This window comes from Hyperolius riggenbachi, chromosome 5 (assembly GCF_040937935.1).
Source record: "Hyperolius riggenbachi isolate aHypRig1 chromosome 5, aHypRig1.pri, whole genome shotgun sequence".
Lineage (NCBI taxonomy): Eukaryota > Metazoa > Chordata > Amphibia > Anura > Hyperoliidae > Hyperolius > Hyperolius riggenbachi.
The window spans coordinates 252,372,910-252,395,024 of record NC_090650.1 but is presented as its reverse complement, the minus strand read 5'-3'; the positions used below and the strand labels follow the sequence as shown (position 1 = coordinate 252,395,024).

Below are 22,115 nucleotides of genomic sequence, written 5' to 3'. Positions count from 1 at the left end.
GGTGTTATGTGGCGGATGCACAGACTGATTGGGTCAAGTTCTTGCCGTTTGCAGAATTTGCACACAATAATTTGAAAAGCTCTTCTTCTGGATTCTCTCCATTTCAGGTGGTAACAGGAAGGTTGCCTTGGTTCTCCCCATTGCCAGTAGCTTCTACTCCGTTTCCAGCTCTGGAGGCTTGGCAAAAGTCATTTAAAAACATTTGGGGAATGGTGAAAAAATCTAGAGAAGGCTTTTCAGAGTCAGAAAGGACAAGCTGACAAGAAACGTTCCATAGAGTGGTAGTTTCGGCCAGGAGACTTGGTCTGGGTGTCCACTTGCCATTTGGCCCTAAAACAGCCTTCACCCAAGCTAGGACCCAGATTCGTGGGTCCTTTCCCTGTAACCAGGAAAATCAACAATGTTACTTATGCCATTGATCTTCCTGCCAGTATGCGGGGTGTGAGATCATTCCATGTATCCCTGCTTAAGCCAGCAGTGCCGGTAGATTCCACTCCTCCTCCCCCTGTGATGGTGGATGATCAACCTGAGTATGAAGTGGAAAAGATTTTAGACTCACGTATTGTACAGAACTCAGTACAGTATTTGGTTCACTGGAAGGGTTATGGCATTGAGGAAAGAACATGGGTACCTGATTGCCGCATGCATGCGGATGAATTGAAGAGGGAGTTTCACGCCCTACACCCTGAGAAACCGGGTAGGAGCTGTCCGGAGTCCACTCCTCAGGGGGGGTACTGTGAGAAAATGCGGAAAAGCCGCCGCGTGCGCTCAGAACAAGGCGGCTGATTCCGCATCCAACGCGGCGGTTTGCACGCATGGGCCTACATCTGCCAGTATGGCTGAACGCGGAGAAACCGCCGCATGCCTTGATAGCGGTGCGGCTGGTTCCGCGTCCAGCGCGGCGGGTGATACACAAGACATGTCTGGTGTGGCTGGGACTGATAGTCCACACAGGTTTAGAAGGGCGTGCGCTGAGAGGCAGAACTTTTATGACAGCCAGAAGGGAGTCAGCCGGTCAGCTGACGATTGTACCAGTTCCTATTGGTCCAGCACTTAGGGAGGCGCTGGAGAAGCGCTGGGCTATATATACTGGGTGCTGGTCATTTGCTGGTTGTCTGCCGTTGCGATCACTATGTGGTAGCACTCAGACCTTATTGTCAGAATCTGTGTTATTACTCTGTTATACTTCAGACTAGTTCCAGGGTGTTGATGATCAAGGACCTCACACCCAAGATTAGGGACTTGCGTTATCATTCTGTTATACCTCAGAATAGTTCCAGGGTGTTGATGATCAATGACCTCACACCCAAGATTAGGGACTTGTGTTACCATTCTGTTATACTTCAGACTAGTTCCAGGGCGTTGATGATCACGGAGTTCACACCCAAGACTAGGCATTGTTTATTATCTGTTATGACTTTCTGCTTTCCTGACCACTCTTCTGTTCACTGATTTGGTACTTCGCTATATCGGATACTCTGTTGCCAAACCCTGCTTGCCTTAGGATTACCAAATCAGCCTCCTGTCTTTGTACTTTGTATGTCCGTGTGTTGCCGACCTGGCTTGTCCGACCTTGAGAGCTATCGCCCTAGTTAAGAGATAGTTCACAGATCAGTCAGTGACATCCTCCTATTGGTAGGTGAACAGAGGCGCCAGAAGGATAAAAGTACATAAAATTTTTAAAAAATTGCTGGGAGGAAGTGGTGGACTCGCCTCCGTTAAAGCAGACACCAAGGACTGTAAATATATAGATATACACATTTATTGAAAATACCCCAAAGATGCAATGCGTTTCGCGGGCACACCCCACTTCTTCAGGCAATAAGCAGGGGATAAACAACAGCAATTCAGTTATAGCCAGCAGAGCACCTAGACTGGAGATCGGCACCGGAGGGGTCACCACACAGGTAAATAGATTAACAAGACTGACATTAGGGATATCGGAGGGAGGGGGGTTGCTCTTTTTGGGAAACTGCTGTCATATGTGTATTTGTGGGAAAACACTGCCTGATTTTCTTTTTTTTTTTGAAGGGGGAGGGGGGCTATTTATTGACGTCAGCCCACCACCATGTAATCTGAAAAAAATTGGCCCTCCATACATGTGCAGTTGGACAGCACTGAGTTAAGTAATGGCAGGAGGAGGACTAATTCAGAATTATTCCCAGCAATCCAATCAATCACCCATACAAACCTAACTACAGTCAGTAGTTTGGAAGCGGAAGGTAACTCAGTATCAAACTATCCCTAACACATAGCACGGTCCGATGACCACTTCGTCAGAGGGGACAAGGTGCTAACTAAGTACAAGTTGTATGCAAAATATATGGTTTCAGTAGAGATAAAATGGGAACATTTATGGCTAATTATCTACAGACCGCAAGGAAATAATTTACATATATTTGTACATAAGATATTATATGTACTTTGATTATAATATGCTACCTTATGCACTTGGGTATGAAATAATTGCACTTTGTACAGTATTTACATGTCATTATAACTAATATATGAAATTTCCTTTTTGCATTGGCACCATATAACTTTTTGCATCACCCCATATGACACGAGTCATATCCTCATAGGGTTAATTTTTAAAACTCTCTGAGGACAGCCACTCTTTCTTACTTATATCATGTTTGTGTTAATCTGGCATGGGCCAGCTGGGCTCACACGTTTGATTTAGTGTTCAGTGAGATCAATTGTCTTTTTTCTCCTTCTCTTTTCTTTTTTTTTTTGGGGTGGGGGGTGGGGGGGGGGGTGATTAAACAAGAGCAATTACAACTTCAATTTTAAATACAATTTTGCATTGACACTCACACTTATACATCTATATTTAAAAATACCACAAGATGTTATAGTCTCCATAATTCAGATGCATTTATTTGTGTTTATAGCCGTAGTGCATAAGTTATTGTACAGTCCTACAATGTATAGCAGCACACATCACTTGACCTATCCATACATAGCAGCGAATAGCTATTCATAGTTATTATAGCAGATACACTTAAACATTTCTTTGGTTGGATCAGATCAGCTGTAGTCTACCTCATTAGCTGTATCACATTCTCATTGGTGCCTATTCAATATTTTTCTACTGAATTTCACATGATCTCATCTGAATACATTTTTAGCTCCTAAGTAGGAGAAACAAATTTTATAAAGTAATACTGTATACAATGTGAGATAATTTGGGTGAATTTAGTCATTTTTATTTTGTTTTATATTGTGCATTTGAGAAAACTCAGGGCAAAAGTTTATTGAATCAGGGCCAGACAACTTGATTTTGGTTCATTAAAACAAACAGTTTCAAATCAGTAGAAATGCTTCAAAAATAACTCCTATTCTGTAAATGTTATAATGAAAGTTATAGAACTACAGAAGAGGTGATTAGTAAGGGATGGTCAGTGGGATGCAAATCATTACGAGCTAATGCAGAATTACAAATCTATGTATCTTGAAAATTGACCAGCTGAACCCTTTATTCAATTGCTCTAATTTTAAGCTACATACATTTTAATGAAATGTGCATCAACTTATAACAATGTACATATCACTGACCCATACATACACAGTAAAAAGATTAAAAAAAAAAAAAAAAAAAAAAGATTAATCTATTTTTTGTAACATGCTGGAAAACTCTTTAAATCTATAGATAATCTAAGCTGTAACGTTCTATTAGAATTTAAACGGTAATGTTGTAAATAAACTATGAACGCTGCCAACCCCTACCCCCCCCCCTCCATTTTTATTAACAGTGCAGCTACAGTGGCCTACCTAACACCGCCTGGAGAGGTCACTGAACCCTGCAATCAGCATTCCTGTAGCGTACTATGGCATGGCAATGGTTATGTAAATGGATACGATATCGCTGAAGAAGTACACAGTGTAAAATTTACTAAGGTAGGTAGAAGTTTGTAAATGCCACAATTTCACAAGAGTCTTTATAGTCATTGGCCTCAATTCACTAAGATCATGCTGGAGATAATAAGGCAAGAGAAGAAAAACAAAAACAAAAAAAACTTACCTACACACAGTAAGAGAGTTATCTTATCTCTTCATTCCTTAAGTTACCTCCTCTGTAGTTAATTTACCTCCTTTGTAGTTATTTTCACACGCAGTTAATAAACAGCCCGTCTTTAACTGTGGAGTTATTTTAAGGATTGAAGAGTTAACTTAAAGACAGAAGAGTTAACTTTATGTTTGCCGGAGGTAAAAAGTTTCCAGAATACTACATGCCTTATCACCATGGTGATAGCGCTAGAAACGTTATTAAAGACAGGAGATAAGCTTAGTGAATTGAGGCCATTGTGCTTCTAGTAGTCAAAGATATGCAAATAATTATAAATGGATGCAGTATTGTGTAAATGTTTCATGCAAATGTATGCAGCTTGAAAATAGACCAAGTCTGTGAAGTAGAGGTGAGATTAGATTGGTCCCCGCCCCCCAAGAAATGCATGCCGGTCAATCCTGAATTATCATACCCATCGGGGACAAATTTTCATTCACTAACATTTTTGGTTACCAGTATAGGAAACAAAAGATGTAACAACAGGAGGAGCAAGGACAGCAATATGAAATTGACAGTTCTGTTTCTTGTACAAAAAATAAAAATGATACTATGTGCCTATTGAAAATATTTCATATCACTTCCTGGTCTGTGACTTGTTGCTAAGGCGTGAAAAATCTTTATTGCCTGAACCCTGATGGCAGCAAACTGCTTTCAATATACATAAATTGCTGCAAACGTACATTATTTAATAATGCTGTAAAACCAAACTGGTGGCATTTCACCAAAAATTAGGTGTGTTCCTTCCTAAAAGCTAAAGGTGCCCATTAATGGTACAATTGTTAGTGAAAATCATATATCATATTTTTGATCAGATTATTGTGAACATATTGTGTGAAAACAGAGAGGGTGATGGGCATAATCTATCCTGAATGATAGCATTATTGATAGTTTCTTTAAAGCGAAACCAATCCTGAAAAAAGTGAAAAGCAAATACCTTTCCTAAGGAGGGATCCTCCAAAGGCACACTGTCCTCTGCTGCTGCACGGGACCCTCCTGCACATTGTGGCCACACTCTTCTGGAATCGAGCATCACCGCACCGGTGCAGTAGCACAGAGCTATGTCTGCATGAGCAGCTCTGGCACACTGTGCAGGTGCAGCCATACTTGGGCATACTTCCGCACAGACCAGATTTGATTGTCAAGCACTCATCTGTAACCTTTGGGGGATGCCACCCTCAGCGACTGTGGATCAGAGGAAGTCATGGGAAGCCTCTATAAGATTCAGTCTTCCCTCTTCTCAGGTAAATGTTTTGGTACCGGAGCCGAAACTTTAAAAAACGCGATCACTCCCCAGGGTGGATTGTTTCATAGATATAACTGGTTTAGATCTGATTACAAGTTGAACTCATTAGTGTCATGGATCTTTTCATTCCATCTGAATGATCTTATTAAAAATAAGATGGTTCGCTGAAAATTGTACAGTTAATGGGCACCTTTACTTCATAATGCATGCAATGATTTTGTAAGAATAAACAATATCCAGCCCAACCCCCCCCCCCCCCCCCCTTCCCTCCAGCCTTTAGGTGGGAAAGTTGTTTTTTTGTGATACATCAACAAAGGCCTGTCAGAGGTTGAAACTCTTCTCTGTCAAAAGTGAAACTCCCCCAAAAACTTACCGTAAGTTAATTTTAAAGTTGTCTAAAGCTGTTTGTAGGGTCCAGTGAAGCCTTCAGGTCTGCTCCAGTTGGCTTGTTATTAAATACATTATGGGGAGGTGAATCTACCAAGGAAAATTATACTGCGACTCAGTTTGTGTACAATAAAGAACAGGAAAGGGTGGTCACAAGCAAACCTTGGTACGAAACGTGCACAACGAAGCATAACTATAGCACCTGTGGCTGCAGCTGCCTCTGTGCCTTCCTCGTTCACCTCTACAAAGGATTTGTGAACAACTTTGGATAAAACTAGATCACGACTTCCAGACATGCCAGATAAATCACATTTGCTGATGTCAAAGGCATCAGTCATCCCTAAGCCTCCAAGAACAGATTCTAAATCAAAATAGTTTTCTAGCTTGAACTTCGGCAACAAGAGTTCCACTTCAGTTTTTTCCATATTAGTTGGATTTGTGAGTTCGGCAAACTTCTCATAGGTCAGTTGCTGTTCAAGCTGCAAACAAAACACAAAACAAATGTTAACAGCAGTTAATCATCTGGAGAACAAAATTAAATTAGGAAACAAAATTCAAAGAGTTTTCAACAACACTTTCAAAAACCTCCATAATCCTCAGCACGATCCAGTCAGTCACCTAACAAAAAAACCATTTGTCATTTTATCTAACTGCCAACTGGATATAAAAACTGCTGTTCAAATATGTGTTGTCTACATTTAAAGGACCATTCCAGCAAAAAAAGTAAGCAGTTACAATATGACAGAACCAAAAGGTTTTGTACTGGTCCATCTACTCATGGGGAATTCTCAGGGTTTTCTTTGTATTGAAAAGCATTTTCTCAATGGCAGTTGCTATGTCTAACTGACAACATAGTGTCAGTTTAACGGGGAGTATGGAGGCTGGCTGGTATCTTACTGCTTTGGCAGTTAAATTGCTGTGGAGGAAATGCTGTTAAAAACCTAAAGAAAACCCTGAGAATCCTCCATGAGATGGACTAGTCCAAAATCTGTCGGTTGTCGGGACTTTTTTCATTGGCGTAGCCCTTTAAAGTCAAAATACATTTTCAAAAGTATTTCCCAGATCAAGCAATTTTCAATTAAAGTAAACCGGTGGGAGAGAAAGAAAGTTAAATACATCAGTTGAGAGAATACTCTGGATAATCTAGATCTGGGGATAAAACAGCTGTATAATCAGTGTGCAGTCAAATCCCTTCACATACAATCCCAAAGATGCTATTTTATTGCTCAAAACAAAAATATCCACACTGTAAAACATATCTTCTTATTCGGTGCGCTCATACACACCTCTGTGATTGGCCAGTACCTCCACCACACCACAGATACAAAATGCACTCACCAAATCCTATGATCATACCAAATGATCATATGTGCATATGTTATCCCATTCCCGCCTGGTCACAAGTGCTCCGTCAGCATTAAATCTTGGTCAAGGGATCATAACATTAGTAACAAATAAAAAGTGTAATTGTTTTAAAAGATTTAATCTCAAAATCCAAAGATAAAACTCACATTAAAAAATTGTAAGTCCATCACAGACATACAGATTAGCGCAGGTACTCAGAGCAAGAGAGGATGACGCTAACGTTACATGTGATCCTGACTACTGGCTTAGTTACCAGCTCGCTCCTCCATCTACCGGTTTGCTCCATTAATCAATCCCCGACACGTTTAGTCATCTGACTTCCTCAAGGGGTGTCAAACTCAAATACAAAGTGGGCCAGAATGGAACACTGTTAACAAATTGCAGGCCAACATCAATGTCTAGTGGCCACCTTCCTCCTTATAAAGTTCCCTCGTGTATAAAATGCTCTCCCACCCCCATACAGTTACCTGGTGTCAAATTGCCTCATTACTCCTAATACAGTTTAGTGGTCCTCCCTATACAGTTCCCTGGTGTTTAGTGGCCCCTTCTCTCCCCTATGCAGTCCCCTGGTGTCTAGTGAGCTCCCGTCCCTCCCCTTTACAGTTCTCTGATGTCCAGTGCTTCCCCCCCCCCCCCTCTCTCCCCCATATGGATTCCCTGGTGATCTAGGGCTTCACCCCCAATATAGCATCACTGGTCGACTAAAGTGAGCCAAACAATGAAGACTGGGGAAACCACTTGTGGGCAAAATTAAATAGCTCTGCAGGCCAGAGTTTGACATGTATGAACTAGAGGCTACTCCAATCCTAGTTCACTCCACTGCTGCTTGCAGGGACCCACTTCTTCACAGTCCCACTCACATCCATGTATGAACATAGCTGCACAGAGGAAAAAGCCATTCACCAGCGGCTCCGTACTAATGTTCAGACTGTGCTTCCACCTGCTGAGTAGTGTCGAAAAACCTACGTGTTGAAAAAAAAAATGGTCAGAGGCTCCAAGTGCTAGTTCGGTAGGCACCAGGGTGATCGGATGCAATTATTACACATGTACTTCAAATTTTACAAATCTTTGCTATAGTGATATTTTAGGCCATTTTAACACTTACATGTTACTTTCATGTTGCAGTTCTCTTCCCTCTGCAGTGGCCTTTAAAGTCTATGAGACATGACATAGCGCTTGTAGTGCAACCCATGATGTGATGGAAGTGCTCCCGGGGCCACAAAAGTAATGTACAAGCTGCAGTGCGTTACCCTGTAACTACCGGAAGTACACCTGAAGTCGCGTGTTAATTTTTTCTTTGGTCGCACTGTGGGTATAATCTGCGGTGAGACTTTTTGGCTGTGATGCTTTTGTTGCAAATCACACCACTACCACAGTAAAGAACCACAGTGACAAAAGGACCCTCAACGTTTCAATCTAAAATCAGCACAGAGTGAGTGTCATGGGTTGCCACGTATCTTATTGCCTAGTACTCAGGTGGCATGCAAAAAGTTGTGCTAAAGTTTACCATGGGTAGGAACATATGTGAAGAGTGCAGACAAGCCCCCATGAACATCTTTTGAATTTAACTCTGTGTAGATCTGAGAAGTACATGGAATTTAATTTAAAACATATCTTTAAAGATTTCTGATAAAATTCTGCTAAAGAAGATATGGCTCAAAAACACAAACGGCAAGGTGGTCGCTGAAAATGATATGTAGTTATGAGTGATGGTTAGAGCTTACAGGAGTACTGTATAGCCAAAAATACCACTTGGACACATCTATATTTGTACTAATATGGTGAACTAGAAACTGTCCACGTAAAAAAAAATCCCTACATGTTTCACCCCAACATGGGGGTTTATCAGGGGATGCCCAGTTAGAGTGCTAAAGTGCAAATCACAAGGTTTTATATAAGGTGCAACGAAAACAGTCTGTGTAAAAAATTATTGCAGGTTAAACGGACATAAAAGTATAGAAAGCGCATGATAAAGCTTTATGTCGTGGAGCTGCTTTGACAGGCAATGTAATGGATACACTTCCTAGCAAAGAGAAACAATATATAAACCTTTTCAGTAACTTGTTTTTTAAATAAAATTGCCCTTAAAAATATTTATTGTGTGCCTATTCTATTAGGCTGTAGTCTCACTTTAAAAAAAAGTTACCTGACGTAATTTCTGGATACAGAAGTTCGCCACATGTATGTTTGCCAGGTATGTGTTTTAATTGCAGAAATACCTTTTTTTGAGGACTTAGTTTCCTATTGCGGCAGCCAGTCCCTGATTCCTCCAGTTAAAATAGTGGACATTAATGTTGAATCCTGGCAGACAGGGACAGGCTAAGCTCCGCAGTCTGTTCCTACCTTTTGCAGCCCACTCTCCTCCCATTGCTGTCCCCTTCATGTGTGCTTCAAGCAAGAGAGGAAATACTGAGCATGCTCACAACTCATGTCCTCTCATGCACGGCTCTTGAAGAATGTGCACGTTATGTGTCGTGGTCATCAAAGATTAAGTTCTTAAAATAAAAAAAATAAAAAGCAGGTGGAAACCAGTAGCAGATAGTGGTGAAAAAAGAAGAGGAGGTAGGGCAGAAATTCTGAAATAGGAGATATACATTTCTAATGTTTTATGAAGATACAGGTTTGAGCATTGTGAATTGTAAAATACATTCTACACAATACACATTAAAAACATGAGCCTGAACTAGGGCTTTAAAGATTCATTTGGCATTTTCTGCACAAAGAAATGGTTAAAGGGAACCCAAGGTGAGAGGATATGGAGGCTGACATTTATTTCCTTGTAAACAATGCCAGCTAGCTGGCTGCCCTGTTGATCTTCTGGCATATGTAGTGTCCGAGTCAAAACCCTGGAACAAGCATATGCCTATTCCAGTAAAATCTGAGTCAGCTGAGTCAGAGTACCTGATCTGCTTTATGCTTGTTTAGGGTCTATGGCTAAAAGTATTAGAGACAGAGGATCAGGGGAACTGCCAGGCAACTGGTATTGTTTAAAAGGAAATAAATATGGCAGTCTACATATTCCTCTCACCTCTCTAATACAGGGTGATGCACATAAAACCCCAGCCCTCTGAGATTTTTATCTATACTGCAGCAAATGCAGCTGACAGAGGCTTCAACAAAGCCTTGGAGAACACACAAAGAAGGTATAGAGAGGCACACGCGGACCAGCTGGCATTTGCCTGTATACTCACACTCTAATAGGCAGCTGGGCCGATCTTTCACGTGCCACTCTGTATGAGAACTCAAACGTTTTACAGAATTTATTAGTTGTCAGTTATTTCTGCAATTAAAATATTCTATATACCAAACAACACTGTCAAACTGTAAGGGCCCGTTTCCACTACACGCAGATTGGATGCAGAAAAACTGACTCCAATGAATGCCTATGGGCCTGTTTCCACTAAACGCAATTTTTCTGATGTAGATTTTCCCATAGACATTCATTGGAGTCAGTTTTTATACATCCATTCTGCATCCAATCTGTGTGTAGTGGAAATTAGCCCTAAAAGTTTTTACCTTAGTGAGAATCGTGAAGATTTTTTTTTGCCACCTCTCCAACCCCATTGCTTTCCTCACCTCATTTTCCCACCAAAATGTAGTATAATACATATAAAGCAAGAAAATAAATACCGTATTTCGCGCCGTATAAGACGCTCCGGAATATAAGACACACCTAGGTTTAGAGGGCAAAAACCAGGGGAAAAAAAAAATACTAAACCTGGTGCGTCCATATTCCAGGAGCGTCTTGTACATGTCCTTCTGTGTGTCCTCGTGTGCTCCTGTACCTCCCATATCCCCATGTGTCCTTCTGTGTGTCCTCCTGTGCCCCCATGTGTCCTCCTGTGCCTCCCATGTGTCCTTCTGTGCCCCCCATGTGTCCTGTGTCCTCATGTTCCCTCCATGTGTTCTCCTGTGTGTCCTCATGTGCCCCCCATGTGTGCTCATGTGCCCCCCCATGTGTCCCCTCATGTGTGCTCTTGTGCCCCCATTTGCCCCCCTGCCTTACTCCCTCCCGCCTGCCCGAGTCTCCTGCCCCCCCACGGAGTGTCAATAGCGGCGGCAACTTACCTTTGGCAGGCTCCCGCACTGATCCTAGATCATTGCGCTGCCCCCCGTGAGCCTCCTCTGCCTTCCCCCTGCTTATCTGCCCCCCCCCCCCCCCCGGGTGTAGGAATAAGTATCGGTAGCTTACCTCCACAGTGCGCCCGCGATGACTGCAGACATCAGTCTTCCAGGCACTTCTCGCTCTAGTGACCAGCTTGAACTGATGACACGCAGTTCAAAGCCGGTCACTAGAGCGAGAAGTGCCTGAAAGATGGATGTCTGCAGTCATCGCAGGCACACTGCGGAGGTTAGCTACCAATACTTATTCCTACACCCGGGGGGGGGGGGGGGCCAGATAAGCAGGGGGGAGACAGAGGAGGCTCACGGGGGGGCAGCGCAATGATCTAGGATCAGCGCGGGAGCCTGCCAATGGTAAAATGCTGCCGCTATTGACACTCCACCCGGGGGATCAGGAGACTCAGGCAGGCAGGGGGAAGGCAGGCACAGAAAGGCAGAGACACCCCAACGTGCCGGCGGGTCGCGGTTCATATCGGCGGGCGTTAAGTCGGGGATTCCCTGCCTTTGCCGTATAAGACGCAGGGACTTTTTCTCCCCACTTTTGGGGGAGAAAAGTGCGTTTTATACGGCGACAAATACGGTACATGTATTAATAGCTTAAAAAGTAACCCTTGCTGCTGTGGTTGTTTTTCAATAAACTGTAGGCTCCCATTAGCACTAAAAGGGAATATTTTAAGTAATCGCAGTCCAATTAACCACATTTATCCTATTGGTGCAGAGGCTTTGTAAGGCAGTTTGTAAATGCCCCAGTTTAAGATTGGATGGTTAAAGAATGCCAGCTCAGTCATTTACTTCTCTTCTCCTTGAAGGTTCAATAGTTTCACTTAGGGGTCTTCGTAGACTAAGAAACCTCCTTTGACTCCTTCAAGAATTTTTTTTTAAGTAAGAATCCTCTTTCTATTGTATATCAGGCTGTTTTCATATCATACACAAAAAATGGGAGGAAGCACCCCAAATTAGTATGCAATGGGTAGTAAAGCATCAGGTGGGAGGGTTAAAGATACATTTTTTTGGACACAGGAAAAGACGCATTTCGCAGGACCTGCCCACTTCCTCAGGCCTACAGTACAGTGTCTTATGCAGCTGTACACATGGACTGGGAGCACTCCTAGTCTGTGTGTGCAGCTGCATCAAACAATGTACTCTAAACCTGAGGAAGCGGGCAGGTACCACAAAATGCATCATTTTTTCCTGTGTCCAATAAAATTATCTTTAAACCTCCCACCTGGGGTAAGACTGTTTCATTACTCACATTTACCCATTGCATACAATATTGGGGAGACTCCTCCCGTCTTGTGTACAGTTTTCCTTTCCCCCCAGGGGCATCTCCTGTGAGAATTATGCAGTGGACCTTTTTCTGGAGTGTGACCCAACCTAACCTGAAGAGGATCCCCAATCCATGTGGCAATGGGATTCTCCACTTGCCTGATACTGTGGTTGCAGCCCAGGTTAGTAAGTAGTACATTAAAAATGCATTTCCTGGAAATGCTAAACTATCTGGCGCTCCTTGTTTTTTCTGTTTCCTTTTTCCTCTCCTGATTGCAGAGGTTCACCATCCGAATTTATTGGACTAGAGATCCCTTATGTTTTCTTTAGGGCGGTGGAGTTAGTACAAAAATCATCCGACTCCCACTCTGACTCTTCAGTTTATAAAACCACCGATTCAGACTCCAGGGGCCATATGCAATTCTCTTTTTCACCTGAGTTTTCTCCTAGGAGATAATTTTTCATCTTTGATTTTAAAGTAAACCTCCAGACTAAAAATCAACTCAGCAGCACTGAAAAGGCCTGGTGTTTCTTTAACAGTTTCACAGCATCAGAACTTTGTTTCTCTTATACAAGCCTCATTTTTAGCTGCACAGAAGAAAACTGCCCGGGCATTTCTTCCCCTGATGCTGTGCAAAGTATGATGGGATTTCTGATGTTGTTCTCGTTCTGCTGTTTTGGTGCAATTTTTTTTTTTTACATTTTGAATTTGACATTTGAAGCCTAGCGCATGCAGCTGGGAGGGGTTATAAGGACACAGGACAGTTAGAACAGTGTCTTATTCTCCCTGTCACCTCCTTTCAACCAAAAAGATGGCTGCCCCCATGAATCACAAACATTTGCCTGTTCTTTTAAAACAGGGTGGGTAAAAAATGATATTACCTACCTCTCTATTCTAATTAACATAACTAATGTAACTTAATGACAGTATGTTTGTTTAGGCTGAAGTTCCCCTTTAAATAACTTTCCAGCACTTTTCAACTAAAAAAGTACCCTAAAGTTTGTGAAAAAGTACTATAAAAATTGAGCATTTTCTTGCTTTCTGGTGGCTTAAAAGGCATTTTATTGACAAGTTTAAAAATATCATGTAGGAGAAAACTCAGGAGAGAAAGTGAATTGCATATGGGCCCAGGGGCCATATGCAATTCACTTTTTCACCTGAGTTTTCTCCTAGGTGATAATTTTTCATCTACGATTTACAATTGCTTTCCAGTACTTTTCAACTAAAAAAAGTACCGAAAAGTAGGTGAAAAAGTACTACCAATATTATTTTGAACATTTTCTTGTTTGCTGGTGGCTTAAAGGGCATTTTATTGACAAGTTTAAAATTATCACCTAGGAGAAAACTCAGGTGAAAAAGGGAATTGCATATGGGCCCAGGTATCCAAAGATTACTCCGACACAACAGCCCTGGTTTTCATATCCTAGTTTTTGTATCATAGCTGATCTCAGAGTCTCCAGGCAAAAAAAAAAAAAAAAGTAACAGTAATGTATGCTCTTGACATACGTATTAAAAAAAAGTTCAGTTCCTAAGGTATTTAAGGAATTTTTTTTTATTGTATATTATATTTATTTTACAAATTTTTTTTTTTGGGGGGGGGGGTAACTATTGGGTAGTCTGGGAGGTAAGGGGCTAAATTTAAAAAAAAAATGCGTGTAGGTGTAATTTTACTATTTGGCCTCGAGATGTCCTTGTGCATAACTTTCTTATGCAAAGTATTACAGTATTACTACACAAACTGGAAGTAATGCATGGACACGTAAGTATCTTGTGTGAAAACAAGGAGATGGCGAGAACAAAGGGGAGTGGGAGCGCACTGCAGCAATATGGGAAAATGCAAGGACGTAGTTACTTGTTCCGGGGGAGGGGAAGTGGTAAAAAAACAAACAAAAAACAACTATTTTAGAGGACCACTTGGCTTTATTACAATGGAAAAATAAAAAACTAAAAAAGTGTAGTGCTTTACAGGTAAAGAAGCATCAAAAATTTATATTTCAAATGTTCACACATAAAATTCCGATTTGCATTCAGCCGCATTAATGGAAACATGATCGCAGGAACATCAGAGTGCATGGACTACACGCTCTGATGTTTCCGTACATGTGCTGCGATTCACCACTGAATCGCAGCACAAGGTTGCCTGCATTTTTGGGCGATTGTGCCCACGATCCCATTCATTACAATGAAAGGGATCACAAGCGCCGCCCCCCGGGGAGTCACGTGCTGACACATGGCTCCTGTGTTGCTTAGTGGAAAAAGAGTCCTTACGCAGAAGATTATGTACAGTAAATTTTGTTTAAACACTTCCAGGCCTTGATGATTGAAATCTACGCTCCGTTTTGATCCTGTTATACCTGCCAGCGCGTAAACTTCAATCATCCCACCGCTCCTGCCGATCTCTCAACACAGTTCACTGTCCCTGCTGTCGGTATGACAGCAGAGCTGTGTGAGCCGGACAGGAGCAGATTTCAATGGCTCCTGACTGTCATCACTGTAAGCCAATCCTATTGGCTTACATTGATATGACAGAGTCTGGAGCCAATGAAAGCACCTCCTGACCTGTTCACACAGCTCTGCCATTATAGCGACAGCAGAGAGAGGGGCCTGTGAGGGATGGAGGAGCGGCATAACCAGCAGTATGTGCGGCGATTCATCGGGAGGCACCATTATTTGGTACCAGCAGTCTCTAGTCCTTAAAGGGGTTCTGTGGCCCTTTTTCAAAATGCAATTTAAATGAAGTACATAAGTACAAATCTTTTTTCCCTGGTCTTGTTTAGAAACAACTGTGCTGTCTCTCTCCTGCTCCTTTCTAATTATTTGTCTAGTTAGACGAATATTGTGCTGCAGGAAGAGACAGGCAATACAGCAGCTGCTCCTCCCTGCTATCTGCCTCTCCCTGCTGCATGTCATCTGATGAGTCATCCCTGACCTTTCTGTGTGCTCCAGCTAGCAGGGGAAGATCTGTCTAGCTCTAGTGAAGCTGACAGCAGGGAGGAGATCTGCCTCGTGTGGCTTCAGCTCAGCTCTTGTGCACAGCAGTACAGGGAGACTGTGTACTGACCCGGAAGCACTTTACATTGCAGCCATCTTTCCCAAAGATTTAAAAGTTATATTTTGATAATTAAGTTATTTATTGGCAGCGGGGAGTGAAAATAGGAGAATGAGGGGCAATGACGGGGTAAACAGTAATATGTTTATTTTAATGTGCTGTAAATTCATCACAGATCTTCTTTAACCCATTCAGGTTCCGTGGTTTTCACGAGAGAAATGTTCACCTCCCATTCATTAGCCTATAACTTTATCACTACTTATCACAATGAACTGATCTATATCTTGTTTTTTCCGCCACCAATTAGGCTTTCTTTGGGGGGTACATTTTGCTAAGAGCCACTTTACTGTAAACGCATTTTAACAGGAAGAATAAGAAAAAAATGGAAAAATTCATTATTTCTCAGTTTTCAGCCATTATAGTTTTAAAATAATACATGCCTCCATAATTAAAACTCACGTATTGTATATGCCCATATGTCCCGGTTATTACACTGTTAAAATGTCCCTATCACAATGTATGGCGACAATATTTTATTTGGAAATAAAGGTGCATTTTTTCCATTTTGCATCTATCACTATTAACAAGTTTAAAATAAAAAAAATATAGAAATATTTCATCTTTACATTGATATTTAAAAAGTTTAGACCCTTAGGTAAATATTTACATGTTTTTTTTTATTGTAATGATTTTTTTTATTTATAGTAAACATTTTATTTGGGTAGTTTTGGGAGGGTGGGGGGTAAACAATAGATTTATAATGTAAATGTGTGTTGATTTTAATTTATTTTCATGTGTAGTTTTACTTTTTGGCCACAAGATGGCGGCCATGAGTTTGTTTACATGACGTCACTCTAAGCGTAACACACGCTTAGAGTGGCGCATCAGGAAGGGAACGGCCAGAAAAGGCACAGCTTCCGAGAGAAGCTGTCGCTTTTTCAGCGGGGGAGAGGAATCAGTAATCGGGCTTCATAGCCCGATATATTGATTCCCTGACTACCGAATCCGCGGCCGGGAGTGCGTGTGCGCGATCGGCCGCGGGGGCGCGCGGTAGCGCACATGGTTTCTGGACGTAGTTTCTACGTCCAGAAACCAAAATAGGTTAAAGAGTAACTGTCAGGCTGCAAAAGCTAATTTAAACCTCTATTCTCCTGTGTTAAACAGTTTAGAAGGAATCCAAAAAGGCAATACTTAAGTTAAAAATCTCTCTTCGTTTTGATGTGTGCTTATCAGCAAGGATGTTAGACCCAAGCTCTTAAGAAGCCGAGAGCCGCATACCATACAGCAAAGCATTCTGGGGCCCTCCCCTCGGCTGCTAGTGATAAGTTACAGGGCTCGTGTTACAAAAGCAGCAGCCCACAGCACTGAAAAAACTTCCCGCAGAGTACACTGCAGGAGTCCGCTATTGTTCCTAGCCACATGGCTAATTAATATTCACTGCACAGTAGTGTTTTACATTACCGATCTTTTGTGTGAGTCTAATCATCAGGAAGCAGGCAGGACATGATGACACATTTGGCTTCATAGGAGACAGAAAAACATGGAACCTGCCATGAGCTGTCAGGAGCATCATTCTCTGCAAATACTATATAAAGATTCTGTGAAATCCAAACGTGGACAGTGAAATGCATATGTAATGTAAGTACAACCAATGTTTAGCTACTGATATATGTGTTTATTTTCTCTGAGACCCTATACCTAACAGCTCCTCTTTAAGGGGGCAGAGACTGCTGGTAAAAGGACCAGAGACTGCTGGTACGTAAGTGGTTATAAACGTAATAAAAGTGCATATAACCATTGTACAGAGGCAAAGTGGTGGATGAAATGTCCATCGCGTGGGCAATTGTGTTAGTCATTACAGGACAGCCTCTATCCTTTCTACTCTGGCTGCAAGTCCTAGGCAGATCAATAAAGTGTGACTGTTTAACACTGAAAACAGCTACCAAACTACATTTACCTCCACCCCTGCATTACAGTAACCATCTGCCTATGTGAGGAGGTGGGACTTGAATTCACAATTGTTGACACTTAAGCTGGCCACTAACGGTACAATCTTTTTCATCCAATCTATTTCTATGCAATATAAAAAGGTAACTGCCTAAATTATCCATTCAATATATTAACTAGATTTACCCTTATACTACATAGATTTGGTGAAATTGTATGAAAAAGATTGTATCATTAGTAGCCACCTTAAGATTAACCTAGCCAGGAAACCAGCCAGGCAACATAGGTCTTAAAGTGTACACTACCTACCAATGAAGAGGGAGCCTCTGAATCCTCTAGAGCAGGGATCAGGAAGCTTTTTGGTTGAGAGAGCCATAAACACCACATATTTTAAAATGTAATTCCATGAGAGCCATACAATATGTTTCAAACTGGGGCAGTAGGGCTCGCTTCCCTGTTGCCATGGTGATGTGTATACAGTTGATTCACCAGGCAGTGGAAGTGCCAGACACGTCTTCAACTTCTCTTGGGTTTCAGCATCATCTGTAATTTCCTCGAGAGATAGACAGGAGAAATACCGACTAACAGCTTGTACAATTAGCTAGCTGACTTGAGGGTTGATTAACTTTGTAGAACAAGGTCCCCGCACTTTGGCCCAATAGGCTGCCTGTCAAGCCTATTGAGCCAGTCAATGTGCAGGGATCTCGTCCTACAAGTCACTGGACCTGACAGGGTCAAAGGCGGATCAATTGGAACAGCCGTTTGTTTCGGGGTAGCGCGAGTAAGTTAGTAGTGCAGGCTACAGCAGTAGCGTGCCTACTTTGAAAAATTTTCTTGCACTGCCACACTAAGGGCCCTTTTACACAATGCGTTGGTATGCCTTAGAGTGCATTAGTAAGCGTTGGTATGCTTTTTTTTCCCATAGCAGTGCATTGTGAAAAAATCTTTTAGTTAAAACGCGTATAGCTGGGACTGTTCTATAGGAAAACATGGACATTACTTTGACAATCAGTTTTCTCTCAGTTTTAAGTGTAAAAGGGATATAAGCTGCGCTGCTTGAGCAATGTAGCTTAGTGAATCATCCCCTACTGATTTGTATGTGAACCAGATGTAGCCATCAAAAGAGCCACATTTGGCTCCCGAGCCATAGGTTCCCTACCCCTGCTCTAGAGGCTTCCCTTGTCCTCCTTGACCCAACCATTGCTAAGTCCAGAACATTGAACTAGAGCTTGTGGCCTCTACTCCCCAGCATGGACGAGTGTGCCTGCATGACTACGACTTCACCTGCTCAGTAAGTGAAGATGCTTGTCCATGAAAGGCTCTGTGCTACTGCATGCAGGTGCAGTACGGTCACGATCATGCACAAGGGGAGCGTGGTTGCATTCTTTCAGAGGGTCCCAGGAAGTGGCCGAGGACAACATGGGAAGTCTCTAGAGGATCCTCTCTTAAGAAAGTATCAACCTTTTTGATTCTCACTGGCCTTGGGTTCACTTTAAGCCTGTATGGGTAAGTGCACATGTGCAGGGCAAGCCAAGCTACACAATGAGCTTTTGTATTAAAAAAAAAAAAAAAAAAAAAAAAAAAAAAAGTTAATACTTTTAATTTACACTAAATAACGATTATTTTGAAAATTACCCTTGTTCAATCTGGGATTTTTCTTTGGGTTTTAAAGTGGGATTATACTCCCAAAACTAAAATTTCAGTAACTACTGTTATTTACATAAAAACATTGGAAAGCATTCCCAAATTTTCTCTGCATTTGAAAGCATTCCCAGGTTTTCTCCTTCTGTAAAATAATTGATTTTCACTATAGAGAGCAACAGTGGCATAGCTAAGGATCTATGGGCACCAGTGCAAGTTTTACATTCCCCCCCCCCCCCCCCCCCCCCAAGCACGCTATACATAATTGATACGGCGCACCAAAACCTGCCAAGGATTTCCACAGTGTCAGAGGTGCAAGTAAGGGATGGGGAACAGTGTGAATAATCACTACTATTTTGAGCATCTATAAAAATGATTATTAACAGCACAGGGCCAATAGAGAGCTAATATTGTGCTTGAGGGAGGGCCCCTAGGGGCCCCTCAGACCCAAGGGCCCCAATGCGATCACTACCTCTGCAATCCCTATTGCTACGCCACTGGAGAGCAATAGAAGCTTGCTTATCTCAAGTGATCTGCAAAGGCAAGAATTTCCCTGTGCCTGTCCTTCTGCCTCCTTCAGACCTTCAGCTGAATCGACACATTGTCCCTGGCAACAGCTGAGTCACTTCAGCAGACGGGTAGAGTGAAGACACAAGAGAGATTCTTGCCTTTGCTGAGTAACCAAAGATAAACAAGCTTCTAATGCTCTCTGCAGTGGAAATTAACGATATTACAGACAGAATACTTGAAAATGCTTTAAAATGTTCTTTTATTTAACTAAGAGTAATTATGTTGCATCTTTAATCCCACTATCACACAATTTCAAAACATTGCATTTAAAATGATTCTTTCCCTGAATGAAACCATGAATATGTGCAGGGGTAGAGGAAACATATCACCGGTAATGCACTGTTGACGCGAACAGTTCCAAGAGGATTACCTAAAATGTTGACATCCTTGCCATTACAAAGCACAAAATAAGCACTGTGAATAATTACTTGTTTTATTTTAAACGAGGACGGTTTTTTACAATAACTTATGTGCATGTAATAGATTCTCTTGATTTCATTTAGCAAATATTGGAGATATAAAACTCTTGACTGACACTGAAAGCTGCCACAGCATGTTGGCACGATGACTGCAAATATAAAACTTACTGACAAGGAGTGGGTTATGGTTTTTACTATGTGCCATACTAAATTAAGTATTGTATCCTTATTTTAGAATAAATCTCAATCTTTTAGCATTTTCAATTATTTCTTCAGGGGTTGCAAAACCTGCCAGAAAACAAAATGCTGCGTGTTGCCTTATGAGTAATGAAGAACAGGAATGGATGGTCACAAAGGATCCTTGGAATAATCATTGCACAACGCATCATCATAATTCCTGCTGTGGCTGCAGCGGCCTCGGTGCCCTCTTCATTTACATCCACAAAAGCTTTGTGTACTACTTTAGAAAGTACTAATTCATTATTACTGGACATTCCCGAGAAATCCGCTCTGCCTTCGTCAAAAGCATCAGGCATCCCCATGTCACTAAGTACAGATTTCAGATCATAACTGTCTTCTAGCTTAAACTTTGGTACCCATAACTCCATTTTTGTTATGTCCATCATATCAGGATTAGTCCACTCCACAAACTTATTATAGGTTAACTCTCTTTCAAGCTGAAAAGAACAAAATATTATAATTAATTTACAATACGTACACTGTAGCATACAGCTTGAAAGTCATGCAGTACTATAATGTATTGAATGGGGTAGGAGGTGGAGGGTTTACCATTTTGGAAAGCATGCCTTCACAAAGGAATCTTGAAATGCCTTCTATAGACCCTATCCAAATCTTCATCTATACAAAGTGACCACGTCGGCCTGAGGTTTCCAAGCACGATTGATACATTCAAGCAATTTCAGACTGAAATCTGTTGAATTGCTGATCGGGCATGCTTGTTGCGGCACTGATTTTCATCCAATTTGATAATCAAATTAGATGGTTGATCGGTCGTAACAATTGCCAGATGCATGGGAATGAATGAGTACTTTTACTCAACACTTGATTGTTGCTGATCTGATTTCCATGCAAATTTAGAACAAGAAAAAAAAAAAAAACGACAACTTGAGTGTGAATACAATGAAGTTTTTGAATGCTCATTTGATTTACAGCAGGAGAAACATCAATAGAAACATTGTTTCACTCAAGTAATGAACCAGATTTCAATTACGGGTTAAACAGACCCGCTCTTGAACACTACATACGATTCAGATGTCCGATTATTTTGATGTGATATTACATGCAATTCTGTTTCCGAATTTTTTTTATGCAACGAAAGTCCTGCATGCTGTGTTTTTTTCTGTGTTTTCCTTTTTTAGTGAAAATCGAAAATAAAAAAAAAATAAAAAAAAAAAAAAAAAAAAAGGCTCGGGGTGGAAAAAATAAGCCAATAGCAGTAATCCCTAACCTAACTCTGGTAGCTGCCGGGAGGTATAGAGAAAGTGCAGCGCAGCGGGCGTTTCAACTCGCCTCCCCTGGGATCCAGACACTGGCAGCCAATCTTCTTCCGGTCCTCAGAAGCTCTGGATCCCTCAGATGAGATTGCTTTTTGTCACCATTTCAACAGATGACAATATCACTATAGGGGTACAGCGCCGCCCAGAGGACACAGGGAGGATTTTGCAGCGCTGGATCTGAGGGAGGAGTGTTAGGGCCCGTTTCCACTTGTGCGGTGGGAATCACCGCGGTAAAAAATTTGCAAGCGAATGTGAATTTTGCATGCGGTTGTATGCGAATTTTCATGCGAATTCGCATGGATGACGATGTATGTGAATGTAACCATGGCAGTGCCTGTGTGCTTTTCCATTGATTCCTTGCAAATTTGCATGAAAATTCGCATACCAAAACCACATGTGAATACCCTATTAAATACATTGTATGCGAATCACATAGCGGTATGCGAATTATGATGCCTCTGCCGTGCAGATTTTTTCTGCACAGAAAAACGCTCAGAAATCCTGACAAGTGGAAACAGT

The 22,115-nt window shown here is 41.7% G+C and overlaps 1 protein-coding gene across 2 annotated transcripts in view; it reads right to left on the bottom strand.

Annotated features, from left to right (window-relative positions):
• Positions 1 to 2,852: 2,852 nt before the first annotated feature.
• Positions 2,853 to 22,115, bottom strand: part of LOC137518662 (serpin B6-like) — a 54,087-nt gene continuing 34,824 nt past the window's right edge. The window contains exon 7 of one of the 2 annotated variants that reach the window (XM_068236800.1): positions 2,853 to 6,178. In XM_068236800.1, coding sequence (XP_068092901.1) covers positions 5,774 to 6,178 — 405 coding nt within the window. In that variant the 3' untranslated portion in view covers positions 2,853 to 5,773. Of the gene's footprint in view, positions 6,179 to 20,079; positions 20,757 to 22,115 lie in introns of those variants that run through there. The other variant, XM_068236799.1, reaches the window with a different exon arrangement.